The sequence below is a fragment of the Oryzias melastigma genome, linkage group LG23 (assembly GCF_002922805.2).
Source record: "Oryzias melastigma strain HK-1 linkage group LG23, ASM292280v2, whole genome shotgun sequence".
Taxonomy (NCBI): Eukaryota; Metazoa; Chordata; class Actinopteri; order Beloniformes; family Adrianichthyidae; genus Oryzias; species Oryzias melastigma.
Genome location: NC_050534.1, coordinates 231,675 through 258,143, shown reverse-complemented (window position 1 = coordinate 258,143; position 26,469 = coordinate 231,675). Strand labels below are relative to the sequence as shown.

The window sequence follows — 26,469 nt, the reverse complement described above, 5'->3', positions numbered from 1 at the left end:
TTGACTTAAATAATTTTTTTATTATTGTGCATTTTTTCAACATAAAAACGGTGAATGTGCACATGAATGAGCATCTGCCTTCTTCCTTCCACAGACTTGAAGTGTCTAACACAATTACACAGCTACCTCACAACATAACAGCACAGTCCTGACTGTGGAGGGAATTTAGAGGTTATCTATGCCCAATCATCGGAAACTTAATTCAGGTTACTAAATCCGCCTTCTTAAAATTCATTTTTTAAAACGCACAGGTCCCTGCTGTCTCTGTACTGACTGCATTATATCTGATTTACCGGGATCTGCCTACAGGGGGCGCCAGCGAGCCGGTTTGGTCCATCACACATTACTTATCTACAAAAAAAACATGTCCACACTTGGTTTAAATTTGACAAAAAACGTCTCATATTCAGCTTACTACTTTGCATTTTGAGTCATCTCTGTATAAACAGAGTTGTTCACTTCCTCTTCTGTCCTGCCAAAATAAAAACAGTGTTTTTAAATTTAAAAGTTCCAATGAGTTCTGTAAAAATCTGGGCCAGGAGGAATCCATCCTCCACAGCTTCCTTGTCACCCCTTGGGTCACATGGATTGACTGTACATGAGAACTGGACTGAGCGACCCTGGTATTCCAAACAGGAAGTACCTGCTGGTTCCAAGAAGCCAAAACCCACAGACTTCTACAGAGAAATAAACAGCTGGTGCTCAGTCATTCTATTTATCAGTATAGTTCATCTTAATCTGATACATCTTCTTGATAATCTTCACCTTTTAATTTAAGTTATTTAAGTTATAAAGTGACCAGTCAGATTCCTCATAAAAGTGGGTGGTTTCACATCGAACGCTCAAAACGTTTGACAGGTTTTGCGCTGCTCTCTTTAAACTGGAAGGGGTGTGGCCATCAAACAAGCTCACTCTTGATTGGAGAGAGTGGTTGCCGTAGAAACATCGACTCGACTGATTCGGACTAATCCCTTTTACTGAGGTTTGAACATGGGGGCGTCTGTAACACGGAAAAAGGAGGCTGAATTCATGTCACTCAGTCCAGTCTTCAAATACAGTCAATGGTCATATGTGAGGGGGCGGGGCTAAGTTTCCCATTAAAAAACAACACCCAGACTATGTCACAGTGATGTCACTCAGGTGTCTGACTCCCTCCTGCGTTTGGAAGATTGGAGCACGTGGAGCAACGACAGGAAGCCTAGCTGTATCGTTTGGCATCGCAAACGGGTCGGCCATTTTACAGTAGTGCAAGGCGGATCAAGAGTACCCTTTCAGTGGAGAACAGCTAACTCAAACACATTTAAAACAGCATAAATAATACAAAAGCAAACACACTTTTACCCTTGAAATCTCATCACTCAGACTCTGTGACTCCAGATTTACAGGCAGACGATGAAGGACTTGTTTCTGAAAGCACAGCTACAGCATGACACTCTACTGAGGCGCGGTCGGCCCTGCGTTCTACACAGTTGTCCCCTCCCCTTTTGTTTGTTTTAGGTAGTTTAACGTTAAGTGCAGTAAGCCACGGCTACATCTGAAGTTTTCAGAACAGGTGAGGATTTCCAGTTCTTTGGTAACTCTTTATGGCGCTGTGCAGAGTCACACCTGGGAGCAGGTCGGGTCCAAGTTCCTGCCCACGTTTGATAAAAACTTAGCAGGCGCTTCAAAGACGCAGAAACATCTGAAGAGGATGTTTCTTCTAGTTATTTTCTTGTCTGTTTTTACAACTCTCTGGTTCTCTCAGCGCCTTGTTGCTTTTTTAAGCTTTGTAACTGCAAAAGACTTCTGAACTTTAAGCTCCACCCCCTTTCCACACCCTCATGTTAGTCTATCCAATGTCTTTAATAATCCCTGCTAAATTCAAGCTAAACATCTGGTTGAAGATTTCTCAGCTACGTAAAAAGGCACTTTGCAACGTTTCGTCCGTTGGGTCCTTAACTAGATAAAATTCAGGCAAATATCCGTCAGTGCAGCGGCGATCAGAGAGAAATGATGCTATGACGTTAGACTGAGAACAAACACCAGCTTCAGTCCTTACACCTGTTTGAGTTTACCCTACTTATCTTTGAAGTGTTGCACCACCATGAGGGTTAGAGGAGAGTTCCAGCATGATTTGAGAGTTTTCTTGTTGGTTTTGCATCAACAGCGTGTGTGAGGCTGAGGGGCCTCGGAGATGAAGCACAGAAAGTCATAATGACACTGGAGGAACTCCAGAGCAAAGCTAGCAGCTAACTCTCAAAACAGCTGTACGACCGTCATATATTCCTAAAAGAAATACTGCATTGAGTGAGTGAAGAGAGTAGGAAATGCAGATTTACACATTAGCAATGAATCGTGATGGCTGTAGCCAAAAGCTGATCGTATTCCCTTTGACTGCTGTTAGCACCAACCGACTGAGGTTAGCATCATGGCTAATGTGTGCTTGTACTAAATGTACTAATCAATGCTAGCACAAATTGACTGATGTTATCACCAACTGCGTGGTGCTAGCACCAAATGGCTAAAGCTAGCATCAGTCAATGCTTCCACAAATGAACTAAAGCTAGCACAAAATGGGTAATGCTAGCACAAACCGACCGATGTTTGCTCCAAATAGCTACATCTAGTGCCAATCAACTCTTACACAAATTGATCTAATCACCAATTAGCTGATATTAGCAAGAAATGGCTAAAGCTAGCTCTAATCAATGGTAGCACCATTGGCTAATGCAAGCTCCAACTGATGCTGGAACTAATTGAATGATGCTAGCACCAATCAACTTGACTTAAAATAGCACCAATGCAAGCACAAAACAGTGCTGGTGCCAGTCGATGCTAGCAGTAACTGACTGATTCTAACACAATTCTTTAGAAACCCTAAAAATGGATTGATCGAATTATTGTTTAATGCAAAATGTATGGGTCATTTTCTTTATTCATATATTTAACTTTAATGCAACTAAACAAAAAACAAGTATTCTTTACTAAAATATTCCAAATGTTTGATTTGTATATCCTAAGACTTCAAACTGTTTCCCAAATGTCTAAAATTCTCAAAACAATTCTGTGATTCCCAATTTCTTTGGGAGGTTTAAGCTCTGGGCCTTTCATGGCTAACATTTGTCACTAATTAAAAAAAAAAACAAAAAAAACTTTTTTTTAATTAGTGGTGAATCTGAGCTCTAATTTACTTGAGTCCAGTCATAAAAAAACATTTGGTGCGATTTCAAACAAAAATTGTCACTAATGAGTGAATTTTCTTGCAGTTTTGCGTCTCTGAACTGTGTTGCTGCTTACTGTGATGCTAGCTTTAGCCTTTACTAATAACCTTATACCAAGAGATGGTTTCTTGTGTTCTCTCACGCAAACTCTACCATTATCCCTTTGGAAATAAATAGGTAAGAAATTGATTCATATTTCACTAAAAATGACATGAATTTAGGAGATTTCAGGTGAAATTAAGAGGAGAATTTAGAAAATCTTCTAGAATATTCTTTCAGTTTGTCAGCTTCACATACTCCTTCACATTTGTTCCAATAAAAATGTGTCTAAAGAAACTGCCCAGTGAATCATGCTGGAACCATCCGTACAGTAAAGAGCGTCTGCTTGCTGCTTCCTATGGTTCATCCAGAGTTAGACGACAGTAAACGGAGCTTCAGTTTGCATGTGAGCTGCTTCAGCCAGCAGTGTAGTAACTATTCTCGCGAGGCCAACAAAGCGGTGGTCGGTATTCAACCCTCATCTCCATCCGAATGAGGTAAGATTAGAACCCAAAACCATAATAAATAAAGCCGTCTGGAGGGTTATGCCACTGAACATGCAGATATCCTGATTTAGAGTCATAGTTAGTGACCTGGCTTGAGCGCTATGGCTAAATACGGCACAGATGAAACAAACAACCGAGGTAATGCGGTGATGCTCCGTAGTTTGAGAGCTCCGGCTGCTCTCGTGCAGCTCTGCAGACCTAAGTAACTCTGGATGAGGGTTAAGTTCCACCGACAGGCCAGCGGCGCAGCCTTCAGCACCAGCGGGGCTCCGTGGCCCGACCCTGTGTCCGTAAAGTTTTTCTCCGAGGTGCGGCCTCCTCCCCCCGCGGCGTCAGGCCTTCCCCGCCTTCATGTAGGTGGGGATGGTGCCTCGCTGGGTGAGACCTTCAAAGCGCTTGTATGTGTAGTTGAGGAACACCCAGTCCTTTGACTTGAAGTCCGGTTCTGTGGAGTTGGCTGTTGGGAAACACGAAGCACAAGTGTTAGCTCCAAATACCACACAGAAGCTGTTGGGTTTTTACATTTACACAAGTGATCATTTCTCAGAGGCTTCATTTGTGAAACCATGCGTGGATTTCCACGTCCAACGTCACACCTTTATTTCTTAAAAAAATCATTGGGCCTCAAATTTTTACAATCTAACTCTAGATGACTTAAGGCTGTAATTTTCTCACTACATACTTTCTACACCTCATGTCATAGTCAAGACCCGAGGGCCGGATCCGGCCCTCCAGGTAATTCTATCCGACCCTCCAGATCATTTTATTTTATTGTTATTAATGGTCTGATGTTATCTTGTGCTCATTTCTAACTTGTATAATTTTGGTAAAATATATTTCTATGAAGAGTAAATGATTTAAAGTTGTTTAAGGTTTAAATTGATTTATTCCAGAATATATTCCTGCCTTTTTATTATTTATAATTATGTTTAAAAGTTACAGTTTTAAAGTTTAAAAATGGGCATTCTGCTAGCTTTATGGAATATGTTTTTATTTACTGAGAATTTTTGGGCTATTTTGGAGTTTAGCTAATATTTCAGCTACATGCTAGCTGTTTTGGCTCACCTACGTTTTTTTGTTTTGTTTTGTTTTTTGGGCTAATTTGGCATTTAACTAATATTTTAGCTGGATATCAACTTCACCGTTTTCAGCTATCAGCACTAGAATCTTCAGCAGCCAAATTCAGCTTACAGGATTCACACTAGCATAATCACAGGTAATGCTGTGTATCTAATTCATAATTATGTTTAAACGTTACAGTTTTAAAGTTTTAATAAATGTTTATCTGGTTTTATGTTCAGCCTGTGACCAAAGGGGCGTTTTGATTTTGGCCCCTTGTGCGACTGAGTTTGACACTCCTGTTCTACACTTTTCTCAGATATGAACACTTTCACACTTCTTGCTCTTGTTTAAGCTCTAAAAGTTCAAACCGTTATAGAAAAAAAAGACTCTAGAATGAAAAAGATTTCTGATAGCTGAACAGCTCTGTAAAGCACACATTGAGTGACAAGGATTTACAGCCAATCAGAATGCAGGACGCATATCACTGTTAAAATAAACATCACAAGTTTTTTTTTTTTTTTTAATCACGAAACCGCGAGTCTGCAAAAGGTGAACCACAATATAGCAACTGTATGAAAGCACTGTTAATCAATTCATGGATAAACTATGATTCTGGTCATTAGCTTAAAACCAAATCCATCCCAAGATAAAGTCTTCTACTCAACAAACCTGGTTGGAGGATGTCTGACTCAGGGAAGTCGTCAAAGTTGGACGTGTCATCAATACTCTTGATTTCAATGGAAATGGCTGCTGGCCGCTCCCTGTGGACACGTTTGTTACTGCTGTTAGAACAGCTCTCAAAAGCAGAACGGTTCTGGAAGTTGCTTCTTCGTACCTGATGTGCTCCCAGTCCACCGACTCGAAGAACTGGTGCCCCTTGATTTCATCGACACTGCCCGCTCCGATTCTGTTCTCCGCATCAGTGCAATACCTTCAAAACACAAGCCATGAGTGTGGGACTAAACTACCGAAGCAGGTTAGATTAAATAAACCTCAATCTGAGTGGTATTTTCCAAGATCTATTATTGATTGATCTCATTTTTTTTTAATGATATAGGTCGATTTTTGATTTTTGGATTCTGCCTCAGGCATACTTACCTGGTTGATTGTAGGAATCACTTCATCAATGAATCGAATAATCGTTAAACTTCTAATTATTAGTCATAGTGGATCATGATTCAGCACTGAAAAGGTATCACACCTTAGGATCAGGTCTTTGGCCTTCTCTGAGATTGGGACTTCAGGCGGGAAGACGAGAGTTTCCTTCCAGTTCATGACCTTCCTGTACGTCTCCTGTGGCGTCTCTGAACAGAAGGGCGGGTAACCTGCAGAGAGTTTGTCCAAAAGAAAGTGAACATCCTGAATCCTTAAAGCGTTAATCCTTTTGTGGACGAGGGTTTCACTTTGGTTCTTTGAAGTCCTAAAGCTATAGAAACATGTTCACAACCTCCTCAGAACTTTCTCATTTGATGGGGGGTGACACTTTCACACCCCTGAATGTGAATGAGACTAAAGACCAAAGTGATGCGTCGCTCATCCTGACCTCAGTTCTCAACAACAGAGACAGTGAGTGCTGCGTCTCTGTCAGACCATGTTGTACACACATCTCTTCCCATTGGTCTGGATTGCAGGTGAAGGTTCTTACCAATGAGCATCTCATACATGATGACCCCCAGAGACCACCAGTCACAGAGCTTGTTGTACCCTGTCTGCATGAAAACCTCTGGGGCGATGTAGTCTGGTGTTCCCACTGTGGAATAAGCCTAAAAACCAAGAGGGTACGAGTGTCACTGACAAAATACTGAATCACTATTTTGGTCTGATTTAAAATTCAACACAATTTGATCAAAGGTTTGTCCAAAACCAGTTCTTATTTGGTTATAAAAACCTTTTTCACATGATTACTGACATAAACCAAACAAGGGTGGGACTGCAGTTGATGGACTTGATAGATGGGGTTAATGTTTTCATAATTTTGCATATTGCTGCTGTGCGTGTTGTCTGCCTCTCTCTCTACTGTACCAGCTGTCTCCTGTTCTTCTTCCAGGTTTCTGCTTTCCTCTTGGAGTTCATGTTTTGAAAAGCTGCAGGAAGCAGAACAGAAAAGGTTACGTCTGTCCCTGTGGATCCCCTATCGTGTCTGTTTGTGTTGGACGACTCACAGAAGTCGCTGGGGGGGTTGTGCGTCAGGTTCCGGTAAAACTCTGTGCGATGAGCCTTCTTCAGTCCCGTACACAGACCGAAGTCTGACAGTTTGACGTGGCCCTGTGAGCAAACGGACCGTGAGGAGCTTCTCTTTGCTGCGGGGGCAGAAGTGGTGGGTTAGTGCTCTCACCCTGGAGTCCAGCAGCAGATTGTCTGGTTTGATGTCTCTGTGGATGAAGCCCAGCTGGTGGATGGAGTCGATGGCTAGGACCGTCTCTGCGATGTAAAACTGCGTGGCCTCCTCAGACAGAGTGTCCTTCTTCATTAGTAACGTCATCATGTCGCCTAGAAGGGAAGCTCAGAGGTTAGAGCTCCGTCGAATGATGAATGCTGTGTAATTATAGAGCCCTTTATGATCTTCATTGAAGTGTTTTACAGTCATTCACACACATTCACTCACTCTGCTGCTCAACACTGGCGCCAACCTTTCCCAAGGACACTTCCACACATGGGCAAGCAAGGTGGGAATCAAACCTGCGACCTTCCGACCAGACCTCGACCGCTCTACCTCTGCACCACAGTTTGCTTTGCATGTGGAATTTGCAGCTAATGCAAAAAATGTCACACATTCATCTTGTTTGGTGGTTTCAGAAGTCAACCAAACAGAATTGAACCAGGAGAATCCCTGCAGTTCCTAAGGATGTTCACTAGGGGGCAGTATTGTCTGAAGTAGAGGTAGGGACAAAGCAAAAGAAGAAAACGGGCTAATTCTTCTCATCCTCTCATTCTCACATGGTTTCAAGATCCTATCATCTGTTGGACATTTTCCTTACTTATTTTTATTGTTTTTTTTTTTTTTATATATATAATTTCTGCAGTAACTCGTAGCATCTGACAAGGAGCTTTCCTTTCTGATCTCAGCATTCTAAACCAACATATTACTTCCCCTGAAAATACCAGTTAACAGTAAATGCTGTATACTTCTATAGTGTTTTTCTGCCCAAAGCGCTTTATGGCCTCATTTTCCTGTGGACACACTCCTAACAATGGCGTCAACCTATAATCACGAGGAACAATGTGGGATTCAAAGTTTTCCCCAAAACACTTTGGCTCACGGGTGGGAAGGCAGGAACCAAACCTGCAATCTTCCAACCAGAGGTCAACCACTCATTTGTTAACTGACGGTTTAAATTAACGAGGAAAAAGACAATTCGTGTTTTGAAATTTAAAACACCTTTTATGACAAAATACAAAATTATGATTGTGAAGACCTCCTGTTTGCTTATATGTTTGTGCCACTAAAAGTTAAAGAAAATTTCCAAAACTGCAATCAAAATGTACCGTTTTAAAATAATAACTTTTTAAGTTGCAAAAATGTAATAGCTTGCTGTCTAGATTTATTTTTTATGGGTATAAACCACATTTTTGTATTTGTAATCTATTGTTTGATTTCACATCACTGTTGTCAGACACATTCTTTTGTTTCTCTAAATGGTTATTTTTGAGCAGTTTCTGCATCAAGCCTGATCTCCTGCATTGAGGGTCCCTCCTTCATTCGTCCCGGACAGACAGGGTTTGGTTTTCTGATCTGCATCAGAGTTTTCACACTATCAAAGGAAATGAACCCTAGTGTGAATCTGGTGCACCATTAAGGTACGTTCACACCGGGCTCGGAAACACGCAGTCAAGGAACCACTTCTAATGAGAAGTGAACTTGCATTTTGGGCGTCCGTGTTTAAGACTCTCATGTTCACGAGTCACTACGCAAGATTTCAAGTCCGTTTGTGGGCTCTACGTACAAAACCCAATTAAACACGTGCTGAAAGCAAGGCTAGGCTGAACTTTGACTACTCAGGAACTCTGAATCTGACACCAAGTCTTTCAAATATCAGAAGCTGAGAAAGAAAAAGTCTGGATCAAGATTAACCAGATTTGCACCACTTTGACGCCAAACCTCTTCCAACTGTAAGCACATTAGCTGGTATCAGGTAGCGACAGACCAGTGTGAACACCACAGGCTGAGAGCGCGTTCTTGAACCCGCATCACATGAACGTAACCTGAGAGTCTTAATGACAGATTTCCAACAAATCTGGGATTTGAACAAACCTCCCGGCAGGAACTCCATGATGAGGTAGAGGTTCCTCTTGTCCTGGAAGCTGTAGAACATCTTGACCACCCAGGCGCTGTCCGCCTCCACCAGGATGTCCCTCTCTGCCCGGATGTGGGCCACCTGTTCTTTCTCCAACATGTCCGCTTTCCTCAAGATCTTCATGGCATAAATGTGACCCGTGTCTTTTTTCTGTACCAGCCGAACCTGGACGAGACCACAGCACAAAATAGAGTCAATGAAAGTTACCTGGACTCTTCCGTCTCCTTCTATCTTTTTTTTCATAACCTACCTCTCCAAACGCCCCTCGTCCGATGACCTTCAGGGACTCAAAGTCGTCCAGGCCGAGTCTCGTCCTCTTTAGTCGCAGAAACTCTGTCTCCTTACGGGCGTGCTGCGAGCGCCGCATTACCTTCTGCAGGCAGCAGAGATGAGCACACATTAAAAGAGCTTTGATACCAGCGCTGAAAAGGAAGAGCTCACAGTACCTCCTCGTCTGGTAGACCCTCTTCTTCCATCGCCTTCTCTAGCTTCTTCTGCCTGGAGGGAGCCAGAAGAAAATATCCATTGTAACGTGCAAAATGGTATTAAAAGACGATAATTTAGTAAAAACAGAGGTCAGATCGGTAAAGAGTGCTTCACAGCAGGTGTTCCCAGAGAAATTCTCCGACCCACTACACATTAGGGACCAATCTGAGAATCGATTGTATTGATCCAAGGTGAAGTATCGATACTAGTGTGATGAGATCAATACTTTCGATATCTTCATTACAGTTTTTCTTCAATACTTGAAGTAAAGAGCTTGAATTTATTTACAGAGTTCATGCAAGCACAGCGTCTATCTCTCTGCAGTGTTGCCAGATTGGGCAAAAAAACAGCCGAATTTGAGTAAACAACTCCAGGAAACTGCCCAATCTGGCCAAGAGTCTGAGTGATTGTGTGCATTTTTTCATTTGCTGTTTATTTATTTTTCTTAATTTTGCACTAGTTGCTGTTTTCTTCTTCTTATTATTGCATTATGCCATTATTATTATAATACATGTCATCTATATTTGATGTATATTCTGATCAGATTAATGTTTGTCAAAAATCTCTGTCCTGTGTTCTATTACACACTTAATTAAAATTAATTTAAAATTGTGTATTTCTGAAATAGATTTAAAATGAAACATTTCAAGAAAAAAAGTATTGCTATCAATATCTGTATCAACGGCAGTATCAAAACGGTATCAACATTAGTATCAATATTGGCATCGATATTTGTTGTCAACATCGGTATCGATATCGGCATCAATATCTGTATCGTATCAACATCAGTATCAATATTGGTATCAATATTTGTTGTCAACATTGGTATTGATATTTGGTATTGACATCCGTATCAAATCCAGTATTAATATTGGTATGAATATTTCATATAGATATTGTTAACGACATCGGTATTGATATCAGTATCAATATTTGTATCAGTGTTGGCATTGATAACATTATCGATATCTGTGATATTAGTAGTTGCTTGGTATCAGATCGATACCTAAATTTTAAATTTAAACCTTGGCTGAGCATAAGTTCAAACGCTCATGGTGTTTGAAAGACATCACCGATTTTGAAACGTCCACCGTGCCATGCAGACAGAGAGACACTGTAGACATTGATCTGCCGCAGATCTTGGATTATGTCTTTTATTTTCCACACTGATGCCACTTCTCCATAAAGATCATCAATGACAGCCACATTACACTCTTCTTACACGTGCACACGACACCAGACTATGTCCACACTTATCTTCCCTACTCTGCTGTTTTTCAACTTAACGTCAAAATGGTGCATTCGTTTATGTAGGCAGGATTATTTGATAAAGCAGGACAATTCTATAGCTATAACGATCATTTTGTGCTACAGCTAGGAAAATCTCCCGAGGTAGGATAGAGGCACTGAAGTGTTTACCCAAAGCTCAGAGCAGCTCTCAGGTGACACAAGAACAAAGGTGATGTTATGTTTACGGATTCCCGTCTACACTGTTGATCCAGTTGTGTAAGAGTTGACACCTGATCCCTTAAACAACAGCTACATGTGTGTGGAGTAAACGGCTTTCACACAAAATAATTCATCAACCAGCGGGTGGTTGGGTCTGTGACGGTGGAGGAGGTCGGCTTTACCTCATCTCGCGCTCTTCGTGCTGCGTGAGCAGAGTGCTGTAGAAGTTTTCCAGCGTCAGCTTGGCCACGGTCACCCTCTCCCGGGTGTGGTTGCTCATGGGAAGGGCAGCTGCCGTCCCTCCCGTCATGGCCATGCTATCCTGAGAGACAACAGCCCGTCAGTCAGTATTCACACACAGTCTGGATTAGGGCTGCCACAATTAGTTAATCGACGACTAATCAACTATTAAGATAGTCAAGAACTAATTTAATAGTCGACTAGTCGTTACTTTATGTTATACGGAGCTGAAGTGTAGTAAAGTTGAAAGTTATAATAGCATTCTGCTAGCTTTTTGGAATATTTCAGGATTTATTAAGGTTTTTTAGGCTATTTTGGGGTTTGGCTAATATTTCAGCTACATGCTAGCTATTTTTGCTAAATGAGGATTTTTCTGTTTTTCATGATAACTTGGCATTTAATTAATATTTTAACTGGCTTTCATCTTCAGTGATTTTAGCTATAAATTTGAGCATCTTGAGCTATCAGCACTTGCATCTTCAGCCATTCACACTAGCACTACCGCAGGTAATGCTTTGTAGTTAGTTTAAAGCTAATGATGGTCAAGATGTATATTTTACATCAAGTCTGTGCATTGCCTGATTAGTCGACTAATCGGAAAAAATCATTAAAATAATTGTTTGTGGCAGCACTCGTCTGGATCTCCCTTTTGGTTTTTTGTCAAATAGAAATGATCTTTTACTGTCAGAGTGATCTGCATTGTAATCTTATTGCTATGTGTTTCACATTTTGCCTTTTCCTGTTGAAATATACAGCTTACTTCTCCAATGTACTTTCTCTATTCAAAAGCTTCATGTCTTTCACCACCGTGAAGCGTCTTCTCTTGAGAATCTGGTGCATCAACATCACTGTGGGTGTCTACAAGTCCCTCACATCAGATGATGTGTTCCAGCCCATCTGTTGTGTTACACTTTAGCGACTCAGACATTAACGGGAGCGTGATGGCTTTCTGTCACTATTACCAACGAGAAGTGAGAGGACATATGGGAAGCTGATAGAAAAACTTTACTTTGAAAAGTGTCAATATTTGAGACACGGAAATCCTCAACGGAGTCTGTCTGGGATCTCTCACAGCAGCTGGGATCCCCTCCTCTACAAACCACAAACAAGCTGATGTAGCCCAGTTAAATCAAGATTTAAAGTCCCACTCCAATCATCACCATCACATGGTTTCTACAGAGCAGCAGGAGTTCATCAGAAATTCACCTCCGAGTTGTGATAGTTGGAGTTTTTGATTGTTGGCACTGAGACTAAGTAAGCCTGTCCCTGCTTCCTATCATCAACACATTCTCCTGCTAATTTACAGCCCCTCTTTACCGGTGCAATGAAAATGGCGATCGATATCTGAGCTAGTATATCCAACGAGACGTGAGAGGACATCCAGCCGTACAGTTCGGATCCAGATTCCAGCTCAGATGAGAAAACCAAAGACGTTCATGGATCTATTTGTCTGCAAGTGGATGTATCAGAATGGAGTGGAGCAAGGAGCTTGTGGCCCACCCAGTGCGTTTTCTACATCACAACTATGATGGTTTTCAAGCTTTTTTTGTCTGATCCTGATTCATGAAAATTTGAATAAAGAAATTCTTCAGAAATGCAGTTTTTCTTTATTTTCATTATATATGTCGTCCATCATCAGAAAAAATGCTACAACAACGTGTTAATAAAATCAAGAACAAAGTTTTTATCAGAGTGCGACTTTAATGCTTTAACAAATCTGAAATAATCAATGTGTTAAACATCAATTATTTAATGTCAAGTTGTTTTTCATCTGGAAAAATTCATACCAATTCATCAACTTCTTTTTTGTTTGATGTATTTTTTTAGTCAAACACTGTTACACTTTTGTTAAGTTTATATCACCAGTTAACATGACCCAGTAGAATTGATTCAGTGTTATCAGCAGTGATATCCAGGCCTGTCAATACACCAGAATCTCTGATCCTGAGCGACTATTCAACAGAAGAAGATTGAACTTTAAGAACGTTTTGACTGATCCTTAAAGGGCTGTTGTCCTGTTTATGTATCCTCATGTGCACACACAACAAGCAGAAACCTGACACATGACATGACAAAGGGGGAAAGACGGAAAAAAACGTGGCCTTAAATACACAATAACTGAAACAGACGCAGCTGTGAGTAACTGAAAGCTGAAACCTGGTGTGATCGGGGGGACAGAACAAAACACAAAGCCTGACGAGCTACATGAGAACCAAGAAAACAACGTCTTCTAGACAGATCCTAATGTTGGCTCATCCCCCTTATTGTACAGTGAGAAGGACGATGGTGTAGGAGGTAGCACTCTGGCCTCACAGCGAGAAGGCCCAGGTTCAAATCTGGGTTATTTCTGTTTGGAGTTTGCATCTTCTCCTTGTGCATGAGTACGTTTTCTCCATTTTCCTCCTACAGTACAAAGTCATGCTTCATACGTTGATTGGGGACTCTAAGTTATATCTGTGAGTGTGTGTCCCTGTGATGGACTGCAACCGGTCCAGGGTGTACCCACCTTCACCCAACTGTAGTTAGGATAAAATGGATGGAATGATGGCAGTCATTATGAAATCTGATGGTTCTGGTCAAATCTGGCTAAGTCGGATTCATCAATCTGAACTTCTTAATCTAGACCACATATCAGTTAGGCAAATTAAGTATTTGAACGCCCAAGTTCTCCCATTTAGAAATCATGTACATGTCCACTGTGAGAGAAAAACTCCAAAAATCTGGAAATACCATTATTTGATTTTTTAATCAATTTATTTGTATGCTGCTGCAAATAAGTATTTGAACATCTGTCTATCAGAATTCTGACCCTCAGAGATCTGTTGGTCCACCTTCAAATAGTCCACCTCCATTCCACTTATCCTAAATTAGAAGCACCTATTTGAAGAAGTAAGCTGCATAAAGACACCTGTCCACCCCATACAATCAGTAAGAGTCCAATATTAACATGACCAAGACCAAAGAGCTGTACAAAGACACCAGATACAGCATTGTAGACCTCCACAAGGCTGGAAAAGGCTACAGGGCAATTACTAGGCAGCTGGGTGAAAAAAGTTTCAATGTTGGAGCAATTCTTAGAAAATGGAAGAAGCTAAACATGACCGTCAATCTCTCTTGGACTGGGGCTCCATGACAGATCTCACCTGGTGAGGTCTCAGTGATCCTGAGAAAGATGAATACTCAGACCAGAACTACATGAGAGGAGCTGGTCAATGACCTGAGAAGACCTGGGACCACAGTTTCCATGGTTACTGTTGGTAACACACTAAGATGTCATAGTTTTAAGGTTCCTCAGCTTAAACCAGCACATGTCCAAGTCCGTCTTAATTTTGACCATTTGGACGATCCAGAAGAATCATGGGAGAAAGTCATGTGACAGATGAGACCAAAATAGAACTTTTTGTTCTTAATTCAACTCGATGTCATAGGAGGAAGAAGAAAAATGATGATCCCTACTGTGAAGCATGGGGGTGGTAGCATAATGGTATGGGGGGCGGTTTCTGCACATGGAACAAGAAGACTGCACTGTGAGAATTCGGGGAACAACCTCCTTCCTTCTGTTAGAGCACTGAAGATGGGTCGTGGCTGGATCTTTCAACATGACGATTACCCAAAGCACACAGCCAGGAGAACCAAGGAATGGTTCTGTATATCGGTTCTGGAGTGGCCTGGCCAATCTCCAGACCTAAACCTCATACAAAATCTTTGGAGGGAGTTCAAACTGTTTCTCAGTGCCAGTCCAACAACCTGACTGATCTAGAGGAGATCTGTGTGGATGAGTGGACCACAATCCCTCCTGCAGTGTGGAAACCTGTTGAAATCTACAGGAAGTGTTTGACCTGCTGTGTCAAAAACAGTTCAAATGGAGCAGAAGAGTCAAGAGATGTCATCAGTCTGAATCCCTTCTGCCCAGCAACGACTGTTACTCGTCAGTAGCCATTAAAGCGTGAATAAAAGACACGAGGAGCGATACGTTTTTGGCTGATGTATGAACCCATAAATTTCAAAGCATTGGCTCTATAAAAGGGGATCTCACAGTAAAAGCCAGAGCCACTAAAAAGGCTAAACTGCCTTCAGATTCAATCTAATGTGAATTTATAGCACACACAATCAGACAGTGCAGCCAGAGACTAGTGAGGATGAGTGTCTACAATAATCTGCTGTATCAAAGCCGTCCGTGCACGCTCCTTTAATGACTCCCTCAAAGAAGGATAATGGAAGTGTGGAAACAAGCCGATCTCCAGAAGGTTCTCCAGAGGATGAAACTCCAGACAGGCAGACAGAGGAAGCTTTAGGTACACATCCCTCCGTCATAGTTTCCTTTTCTAAGGACACCAGACAAAAAGAAAGCAGATCTTCCTATGAGGTCAGACGATGGGTCTGCAGGGGTTTATTTCAGGGGAATTTTACAACAAACAGGCTTTTTTAGTCTAAAACAGAACCAAAAGAAAAGGTTGTTCATAGCTTGTGTTGACACCAAACTGTAGCTGGCAAATAGAAACTCAGATAAGCAACATCGTTTATGTTTTCCTGTGGGCAGCACTAAGTACCCCCCGACTGCTTTAAAGGATTTAAGAGGGTTAACAACTGTGCCTCACTATCAGTCCCCGCCATAGGCTGGAATGTGGACCATTACAGGAGCAGAAGCTGCGTCAAAAAAACAGCTGTTTTAAATTTTATCACAAATTAATTTAGTCATTTTTTAACATGTTGCATTCCTTTTAGGACATGTGTACGGCCCTCTGGGTAATTCTATCTGGCCCTCCAGATCATTTTATTGTTATTAATGACCCAATGTTATCTTGTACTCATTTCTAACTTGTATAATTTTGACAAAATATGTTGTTGTGGACAGTAAAATGTTGGAAGTTATTTAAGGTTTACGTTGATTTATTCTGGAATAATATTTGTGCCTTTTAGTATTCATAATTATGTTAAAAAGTTACCGTTTTTAATAATTAAAAATTGGCATTCTGCTATATTTTTGGACTATTTTGGAATTTACTAAGATTTTTTAGGCTATTTTGGAGTTTATATATATGGAGTTTATATATTTCAGCTACATACTACTTGTTTTGGCTATTTTAGGCTTTTTTCCTTTTTTTAGGCTATTTTGAAGTTTAGCTATTTTTTTAGTCACATGCTATCTGTTTTGGATAACCTATTTTTTTGCTTGTTTTTTTTAGGGTTATTTGGCATTTAGCTAATATTTCAGCTGGCTTTCAGCTTCAGCGTTTTCGGCAATTAGCTTCTGAGATTTTAGCCATCAGCATTTTCAGCTATCATCACTAGCATCTTTAGCGGCCAAATTCAGCTTACAGCATTCACACTAGTATTATCGCAGGTGATGCTAATAATCTAGAAAAGCTACGCTTTTAAAGTTTTAAAAATGTAGTTTTAGAGTGTTCAATAAATGTTTATCCTGTTCAACCCGTGACCTAAGGTGTGTTTTGGGTTTTGGCCTCTTGTGCGATTGACTTTAACACCCTGCCTTATCTGGTCAAACATCCTTTCCAGGGCAAACCTCCACCTCTCTAACTCCACCTCCACCTGTTCCCTGCTCTCACTACAAATCACAATATCATCTGCAAACATCATAGTCCATGGTGATTCCTGTCTAACCTCATCCGTCAGTCTGTCCATCACCACTAACAGAAAAAGACTTGATCTGACCTTGATCTCCCCTGTCACCCCTACAGCACACCTCACCAATACACATAACATCTCATATGAGAGTATATGAAACATTAAGCGTATTTGTGAAAATGTGTAACATTACTTTTTAGGGGCTTAAAAGCCCCACTGTTGCTGAACAAAATGACAGATGAATCATTTACATCCACTGGGATAGGCTCCAGCAACCCTGTGAGCCTGAAAGGGATTCCGTGGGTTTGGAGAACAGATAGATGATTTCCATAGTTGAAAGTCATGTTGACGTCATGGCAGTTGTAAGTTTGAGCCTGTTCCTTGTTACAGGCAAAAGTTGCTGAACTATGGGTACATTTCTTCAGCTCTCTTTTCTGCAATTTCAGTTGCAGAAGAGAGAGCTGAAGAGAGCAATCAGGTCCCAGGAGAACTGAACATTTAGATTTGTGAGCGGCTGAAATCAGCTGAATCTGCTATGAAGGGATGAAAAAAAAGGTACAGACAAAGAATAAAAAGGAAACTAATTTGCCTAACGTAACAAACTAAAGAGAACAATATGAGTCTCACTTCAACTATTTTTTTTCTATTGTAAAATCATTCCCTGTGATTTTTTTATTATGATGATGCTGTTTTTTAGCCAAAATCAAGAAGTTTGTGCTGTTTTTTTAAGGCGTAGTTTCTGCAGCACCGCAGGAGTTCTTCAGAAATGATTATCTGGGTTGTGGGCGGGACTGTTGGCGAGGAAGCTATCCCTGCTAATTTCCCATCAGCCCTTTGTTTACACTCTCCCCTGCTAGCTTGTAGCACCTCACAAGTCCAAGCTAACAATAGCCTAGCATAAAAAAAAAATGATTCAATATAATTTGAATAATAAAAAACAAAAAAAGAAGTAATTTTCATTTTAAATTATTTTATACAGCTGAAGGAGAAAATATGATAACCCTTTGGAGTCACTTGGTTTTATGCATACACTTGACACATGATTGTGTTCAATAAAAACATGAAAACATAAATATGTTTGATTTAACCAGGCAATGTTTTTCTCCACCATTGTGATATAGATTTAGATGAAAAACTGAGGTAGAGAAAGTGAGATACTCCCAGAGGGTTCACATACTTTCTACTGTAACTGTATGTGTCCTCTATTATGAGAAAAAATGCTACAAGAACATGTTAAAAACACTATTTTCAGGATGTGGAACTCACTGAAATTAAGCAGTCGCTAAAACTTGAGGAAGATCCACAACTTTATTTTTGCTTTCTTTAATTAACTGATTATTAACAAGATCAGATTAAGCACGTATTTATCTAACGGAGGAAGCGGGGCGGCATGAATGAGTTAGTCCCAAAGAGATGAAAAAGATGTGCAGCTCAGAGATAGGAGCCATGTTTGGTCTATCCGCTGGTCCTTTTTCCCGTTTTGGCCCCAATCGTCCCGCAACAACAAACTTCCTGACCTCTCAAAAAAACAAAAAAAAGAAGAAGGTGTTCTGTTTGGAGGAAAACAGATCAACACAAGCGGTAGTGTTTGAGCACACTCGACAAAGAGAGTGCATTCAGTCTGATGCAAACCTTTTGAAAACCATCAATGTTGTTTGGAGAAGGTCTTTGCAGCTGCTCCAAACTCTGAAGGAGGAGGTAACGTAAAGAAAAGAGGAGGCCCCCCAGCACGACACAGAGGCAGCACTGAAATCCAGACTGTGTGCAGGGAAACGCTCAGAGGCTTCACCTGAAACTGAGCCACGCCTCACTTCCTGTCAGAGTAACCGCTCCACTGAGCAGATCAGGCGACAGACAGCCCCACCACCCTGCTTTGAATAACAAACAGACGCAATGAAAAATGCTGCAAAAGCCTGGGATGATGACAGGATGCTCACGAACCTGAAAAGTTTTTCCACTCAAGTACTTCGCGCTGCTTTTGTCCTTCACAATCTACTGGAATGATCGTGTTAACCATTGAAGCTTCCAATAGGCTAAAGATTTTGTGTTTTCACCGACGACGCCTCAGGTGTTAAAGGGTTAAAGTCCGTTCCCAGTGGTCTCTTGATTAGAACATTTTGAGCCTAAATCTAAAAACTTGTGTCCTTTTCTAGGACATAGTTTCTTCAGAGCGGCAGGAGTTCATTAGAAATCCACCTCCGAGATGTGGAGGAGGAACCCCGCGCCTTTGCCCTCCCCGTTACTGAGAGCTCTCTGTTGACATGTAGAGGAATCTAGTCAACTACAAGTGGACCTTTAAGAATGGAGCGGAGCGAGACCTTGTGATGTTGTGTGTGTTCACAATGATTCTTCTGATTCCCAATGAATTAAAAGAAAAATACTCAAAAATGCAATTTTAAGATTACATTTCTTCACATATCTTTATATATATGTGCACTTGTGGGCCCAAAAGTTCCACTGCAGACAAAGTACTTCCATCTTTAATACATATCCAAACTGGCTCGGTCTTGTTCAGGAATTTGACTTTTTGAAATTAAAACACAGACAAACCAAAAAAGTTTCAAGTTCAAATAAATGTTTCAGTAAAAAAAAAAAAAATAGCTGAATTTGAGTTTTACTGTGAAAATCCAAATCTGGATAAAATATGTGAGCAAGCAGAATTCCACCATCATCATTTAGGAGCAAAACAGTTTGTTTTTTCATCACAAAAATGTGTTTCGTAATGATCCTTTTAGCACTTAGCTCATCCAAAAATCCAGAATTTTCATGGACAGATCCCTGTTAAGCAACGTTCACATGTGGCCCGTGTACACCTAGATGAAAGCACGTTCTTGAACACCCGTTTAGCGTATGGTGTTCACACTGGACTATTGCTACCCGATACTAGCACACTTCAAATGTGTTTTCTGCATTTGACCCATCCCCTGAGGGAGGGGTGAGCTGCCGACACATGCGTGCTCAGGAACTATTTGGTGGTTTAACCCCCCCAATGTCAAGCAGGGAGGCACTGGGTCCCATTTCTAGTCTTTGAGTCTCACAACCTCCCAGTCTAAGTGCAAATACGCTACTGCGAGGCCACTGAGCTGGTCAAGGGTTGAAAGAGGCTGAAATGTCAAAGTGGTGCAGATCTGGTGAATCTCGCTCCAGGCTTTTTCTGATAATCCGATGTATGAAAGTCTTGGTGTCATAGAAGTCTAGATGGGCACAAACCACAGTTATCAAATTCTCCTTCATGACCAACTTTTAAACGGTTGGCACTTCTGTGAATTTAAACAAAACACCATCTGTGTGACACTACCAAATCTCAGTCTATAGTTGATCGAAGTTTAACCCGGTTTAACTTTCAATGCACGTTCAATAGCCGTTTTGTATGCAGAGCCCGGAAACAGTCATAGAAACTTGTGTAGCCCAAAACGCACATTTACATAGACTTTTCATTGAAAGTGAACCTGCGTTGCTGACCCCAGTGTGAACGTAGCTCTTGGGGCTGGGTATCGGTTATAATCTCCAGAAACGATTCGATTCAATTCACAAGTGCTTAAATCGATTTGATTCCAATTTCTTCCGATTCTTCAATTCAATTTTAAGTTTACACAATTATACAGATTTGTTTAGAAATAAATTAAAAATCTACCATATATTCATTCATCTTCCTGACCGCGTCTTCCCTTTCGGGGTCGCGGAGGTGCCGGAGCCTATCCCGGCTGCTGATGGGCAAAGGCGGGGTACACCCTGGACAGGTCGCCAGTCCGTTGCAGGTCCTCAATCACACACACATTCACTCTCACATTCACACCTAGGGGTAATTTAGAGTCACCAATCAACCTATGAATATACTATTTAATCTGAATATATTCATATTAATCTGATCCAGTTCACATACTGTAAATGTATCAGTGAAATACTGAGATTGTTAATATCATCCAGTGTTACATGGATTCTCTAAAGGAGAAGTTCTAACTAAAATGTTCAGATCATTAACATTGGAAACATTGTTCTGCTTCTCCTGGAGGACGTTTCAGTTTGACCACTAGGTGGAGATCGCGCTATAGAAGTGCACTTTATTCAGGAAGAAGACAACAGTATAAAGAAAGAAGATGATGTTTTAGACCACAAATGGTTACTTTAAAAAATATTTCCTTAAAAAAGTTTGGAAAATTAATACCTGTAAGTAAATAAAGATGTTCATTTAGTCAGCAATGTATTTTTTTGGTCGACCGAGTGTTAGCATTAGCCATCCTATGGGAAATTCTATTGAACGTTAGCATCAAGCTAGCGGACTTTAGCTTTATGTGTTAAATCGATCTCTATTTTTATGAATCGATTATTAATCTGTTAAGCTTCAATCGATTCAAATTGATTAATCAATTCTTTTAACCCAGCCCTAGCAGCTCTACAGTGCGCCCAGTGCTCTTACTGAAACATGAACAAGAACAACTATTTTAAGCTCCTCCCACCTGTTCCCAGCTGAAGACAAACCGGTGAAGCCGTCACCTGAACAGTTTCTTCCCAGCTGAGCAAAGCGGCTTTTAGCAGCACCTGAGGAGAATCAGCTCCGCTTGAAGGTAAACAGATCCACCCTTCAGCTAAACAAACAAGACCGCAGGACCCAGAGGCACCAACAAGGAAGGCTGTAGAAGAGCAAACTGGCTTTTTAAAGGCCGAAGCACGCAGACTAAATTTGACAGTCAAAACCTGAGACCATGAAACACTCCAGATGAGCAGCTGGAGGCAAAAAAAAGTGAAACTGAAGAACTGAATGAGTCTGAAGTGCTAGAAGCAGTTATGTACTCGGTTATGAAGCATCACCGATCAGAAAGGTGGTGTCAAGAGTTTCTAGGTATGGGTCTGTAAGCCATAAAACATTTACAAAAGAGAAAAAACACGCGTTCCAGAATGAACCACATTTTGTAAGGATTATTTCGTGTAAGAAGTCTTTTTTCCCATAAAAGGTTCTCTGAGTTTGGAGTAAAGTTCTTAAGTTGTGACTGTCAACAGCCTCCACCCTGAGAGGACTGTGCAGGAAGCCCTTTCCGCTGTGAAAGCAAGCCTCCCTCCGTCTGCTGCTCCTTCATCACACACAACACCAACACAACACATCCGAGCTGGACTTCCACTGAAGACAGGTATCAAAACAAACGGGCGTTCTTCAGTCAGCCAACGGCGTCACACCACCCAAAGTTCTAACTCTTTTTGGTCTGGAATTTCTCTTCTGTCACCACCAGCTGGAAAAATGCTGAAACAATGAGAGCGACTGAGGCGGTGGACCTTATCAGCCTCCCAATTTGAACCAAACAGGAAAAATGAGATTCTTTGGGTATTTGTCAGTAGGGATACGTGTGATGACGACCAAGAAGGAACTGGTTTTTGTTACCATGTAAGGGGTGACCAGTAGCGCAGTTTCTCCAGCGTCTTTCAGCCCTGAGGTCCAGTCTTTTGAAACGTTATTGGTACCACTGTGGTTCCACGAAAAGGATGTAGTTCAGCCAGAAAAAGGGCCATAAAATAGCATCAAGCTTACATGTAATAGTTTCCTCTAGAAACAAACTCTTTACCTCATTTCACCTGCTTAATGTAACATAACATGTTCTGATAAAGCACAGAAACACTACAGTTGGGGGGAGGTTGTAACAGATTTACTGGTTAAAGTACAAACTTTAGGGAACAATCTAATAAAGCTAAGCTGTCGTCTGAAGGAGTCCCTCTGGCAAAAATAAAGTGCATCCACTGCTACCTGGTATAATTGGGGCATGAAAACACCTCTTCAGTTCATCCCACCAATTAGCACTTCTCCTGCATCTATCCATCCATCCATCCATCTTCCTGACCGCTGTGTCCCTTTCGGGGTCGCGGGGGTGCCGGAGCCTATCCCGGCTGCTGAAGGGCGAAGGCGGGGTTCACCCTGGACAGGTCGCCAGTCTGTCGCAGGGCCTCAATCACACACACATTCGCTCACACATTCACACCTAGGGGCAATTTAGAGTCACCAATGAACCTATGAAGCATGTTTTTGGACGGTGGGAGGAAGCCGGAGTCCCCGGTGAAAACCCACACATGCACGGGGAGAACATGCAAACTCCACACAGAAAGGTCCCAGCCGGGAGTCGAACCGGGGCCTTCTCGCTGTGAGGCAAGAGCGCTAACCACTGCGCCACCGTGCAGCCCGTTCTCCTGCATCTAGATAAATTCAATGTTATGGTTCATTTCTGCCATTGACTGCATATGAGAGCTGGATCACAAACTCCTCCCCCCTGGCATTCCAAACAGAAAGTTATGACTTTCAACAAGCTCACTCCTGATTGGCGGGGGTGGTTACCATAGAAACAATGACTCAGACCGAGTCTTATCAATCGTCTGACTCCAACGTGATGAGTCCACTACATAGTGCACTATATAGCAAGTTCACCATTTTCTAATGCTGTCCCAATCTACCATTCCAAGATTGAGTGCAAAATTTCCCAGAAGTCTTTGAGAAAAACTAGCATCAATACAATATCAAATATAGACCACAATGCATTGCGGTCGAAACATTTTTGCAAAAAAAGTGTGTTTAAATGTAATTTTTAATAAATAATCCACATTTTCATCATCAAAACACAGTGGAGAATTCAAACATGCCATGGTGTCTATATCGCAAAAAAAAAATTAAAAAAACGCAACTGAATTGACTTCATTTGGTTGGAGCCAGAAGTAAACCAAACTCACTTGGTCCAGTTCTCAGACACCATTTCTTTTAAGCAGGGAAGCAGACGTGAATATGAATTTCACCAAGACAACCAAAACTGCTCTGTAATATAAAATTGAGATACACGTTTGAGATTTTGTGCCATTAAGGGTTATAAACCAGACAAAATTGTCAAACCGTAAGATCATTTCTGGGAGGTATAGTAAGAACGAATGTTTAGGTGGATACAGGCTGGAAAAACTTCCATGTTCCAGACCAAAGTTTGTAGACAAAACCACATGACTAAAGATCTCTTCAGTGATTGGACAAGAATTATGAGGGCGAGGGAAAGTACAGAGAGAAAGAATATTGGAAGTCCTACGCTTTGCAATCCTTGTCGGGATACTTCACTTATTCAGACTATGTTTTGCTGATCCGTTTTGAATGTTTTTAACACTTTTTACTGCTACTCTGGTACGGTGGAGGCATGCTGCAAGGCCGTTACTGAGGAGACGACCTCTAAGAAGGTACGTTGATAAGTGTTTATGGCATAGATTGTCGGGAAAACAGAAGCAATGAGGATCACGATAAAAGTTGTTTTAATGAGCCTGCATTCTTCCAACCACATCTCAGTGAGTTGCTGTGTCTCATTATTGCTCTACTACTCTGTTTACGTCACATACTGCCCAACTGCAGTGGCTGTTTTTGGTCAAGTCGTTCCACTCCGAGTATGAAGCCTATTCAGACTGAAGAAACTCAAGAGTAAACCAGAGCTCAGTCAGATTGGAAACAAACTGAGACCACCTCCAAAGATGGGCCCTAGAGCGGTTCCTGGTCCTGAACCAGAGTTCACTCGGGTGTATTAAGACTGAAAATTGGTTCCGGATTATCGGGAGAAACGAACTCTGGATCATCTTAAGAGAACCAAATGTATACTGTCTGCATACAGCCTTCAGGACACGGCAAACTCAAAATTTACCCATAAGGTAATGTTTCTTATCCATGTACGTGGGAGGGGTTAAGGCAGGGGGGTCAAACTCAATTCGGACATGGCCCAAAATCCAAAACACACCTTAGGTCACGGGCCGAATAGGATAATCATTTACTGAACACTCTAAAACTACATTTTTGAAACTTTAAAATCGTAGATATAGATAGATATTTAGCATTAGCTGCAATAATGCTAGTGTAAATACTGTAAGCTGAATTTGGCCGCTGAAGATGCTAGCGCTAATAGCTGAAGATGCTGAAATGATAGCTAAAAACACTGAAGCTGATAGCCAGCTATATTAGCTAAATGCCAAATTAGTTTAAAAAAAACTTAGGTTAGCCAAAACAGCTAGCACGAAGCTAAAAAAAAAAAGTAACAAAACTTCAAAATAGCCTAAAAAATTGAAAAAGCCTAAATTTGCCAAAACAGCTACCATATAGTTAAAATATTAGCTTAACTCCAAAATATCCTGAAAATAAACTTAGTACAAGCCAAAATAGTCCAAAAAGCTAGCGGAATGCTAATTTTTATAACTTTAGAAACACAATTTTCAAAATAGTTATAAATAATAAAAATGCAGGAACATTACACCAGAATAAATCAACTTAAACCTTAAATAACTTTTAATATTTGACTCTCCATAAGAATATATTTTGTCAAAATTATACAAGTTAGAAATAAACACGAGATTATATCGGATCATTAATAACAATGAAATAAAATGATCTGGAGGGCCGGATAGATTTACCCAGAGGGCCGGATCCGGCCCCCGGGCCTTGACTTTGACACATGTGGGTTAAGGCATTAATCTTGCCTGACACACATACAAAAAAACTTTTTCGCAGCAGCATGAACGGATCTTTCTGGAATCATTTGTTTAAAAAAAAAATCATAATGTAATTTAAGCCTGAGGAATTATGGTTTTTTTTTTGTTTGTTTTGTTTTTATTTTTAAATTAACATTTATGGACATAAAGGAACAGATGACTCAAATAATATTTCATAAAATCGTCCTATAAGACAGTACAAGCTCTGAATGAGTCACATTCGGTAAGCACCATCAGCATCACAGACAGCAGCCTGCCTGGCTCCATCACCGACTAACGGGCACAAGCAGCTAATACTGCCGCTCCAGCCCGACTGACTCACGGTTGTGGTGTCAATCTGGAGTTGTATTGGTAGAAACACTTCTACAGTTTAATGATTCAATGGAAAGGCTGGCTTCTCATCCCTGTAAAGGTCTCCTCTGTTCAGACAGCATCCACGAGAGCAGCTTTTACAAAGAAGGTTCTTTTAAAAACTACGACCTACCTCCGTGTCCTGCTCCAGAGTCAACTGTTGGCGTGTCGCCAGCCACGACACAGTGCAAAAAAATAATTTAAAAAAAACACAAAAAATGTGTTCTTTCTGCCTAAAATGTAGGCAGTTGGGGCTGGAGGCACCAGAGGAAGTCAGAGAAACCTAACAGTAAACATCAGACCGACATCACCGCCAAATCATCACTAAAGTCCTCTAGCGGCGCCGGGAACAACCCCAAAAACACTCAAATGACATTTCCGTGTCTCCTCTTCAATCTTTTGTCCTCAAAAACCGTGCGCTCCTCTCGTCTTTGTCGCAACAAAAATATGAAACGATGCTTCCTGAGACCCGTCGGGCTCAGCAGACGTTTTGGCAACGCAAGGACGTAGCTCTGACTGACGTCAACGCCGACCAATCACAAACGGGTTGGCTTACTGAAACCCAATCAGATCGGTGGCTTGTTGTGATTGACAGGCGCGTCGACCAATGAGAGAACGAGAGCTCCCACAAGGGCGCAGGTTGACTTGCAGCTGAGCAAAAATACTGTACTACCTACAGTGGAGAGCTTTGTTACATCACTGCTGGTCGAGCAGACCCCTTCTAAAAATAGCGAGCGTATTTAGAGAAATTTAAATAAAAGTATACACTGAAAA

General features: G+C 41.2%; 1 protein-coding gene across 3 annotated transcripts; it reads right to left on the bottom strand.

Annotated features, from left to right (window-relative positions):
* stk38l (serine/threonine kinase 38 like) lies at nt 1-26,469 on the bottom strand. 3 transcript variants are annotated; one of them, XM_024294629.2, is made up of 13 exons: nt 25,829-26,455; nt 11,220-11,359; nt 9,549-9,600; nt 9,353-9,475; nt 9,060-9,267; nt 7,143-7,297; nt 6,970-7,072; nt 6,830-6,891; nt 6,453-6,570; nt 6,009-6,132; nt 5,643-5,738; nt 5,477-5,568; nt 1-4,202 (listed from the first exon to the last, which is right to left on the bottom strand). In XM_024294629.2, the coding sequence occupies exons 2-13, from the start codon at nt 11,351-11,353 to the stop codon at nt 4,078-4,080; spliced, it is 1,392 nt and encodes a 463-aa protein (XP_024150397.1). In that variant the 5' UTR covers nt 11,354-11,359; nt 25,829-26,455; the 3' UTR covers nt 1-4,077. The 3 variants fall into 3 exon arrangements, with proteins under 3 accessions (XP_024150397.1, XP_036066084.1, XP_036066083.1); XM_036210191.1 differs by having other exon boundaries at nt 6,830-7,072; nt 11,220-11,354; nt 25,829-26,469; XM_036210190.1 differs by having other exon boundaries at nt 6,830-7,072; nt 25,829-26,466.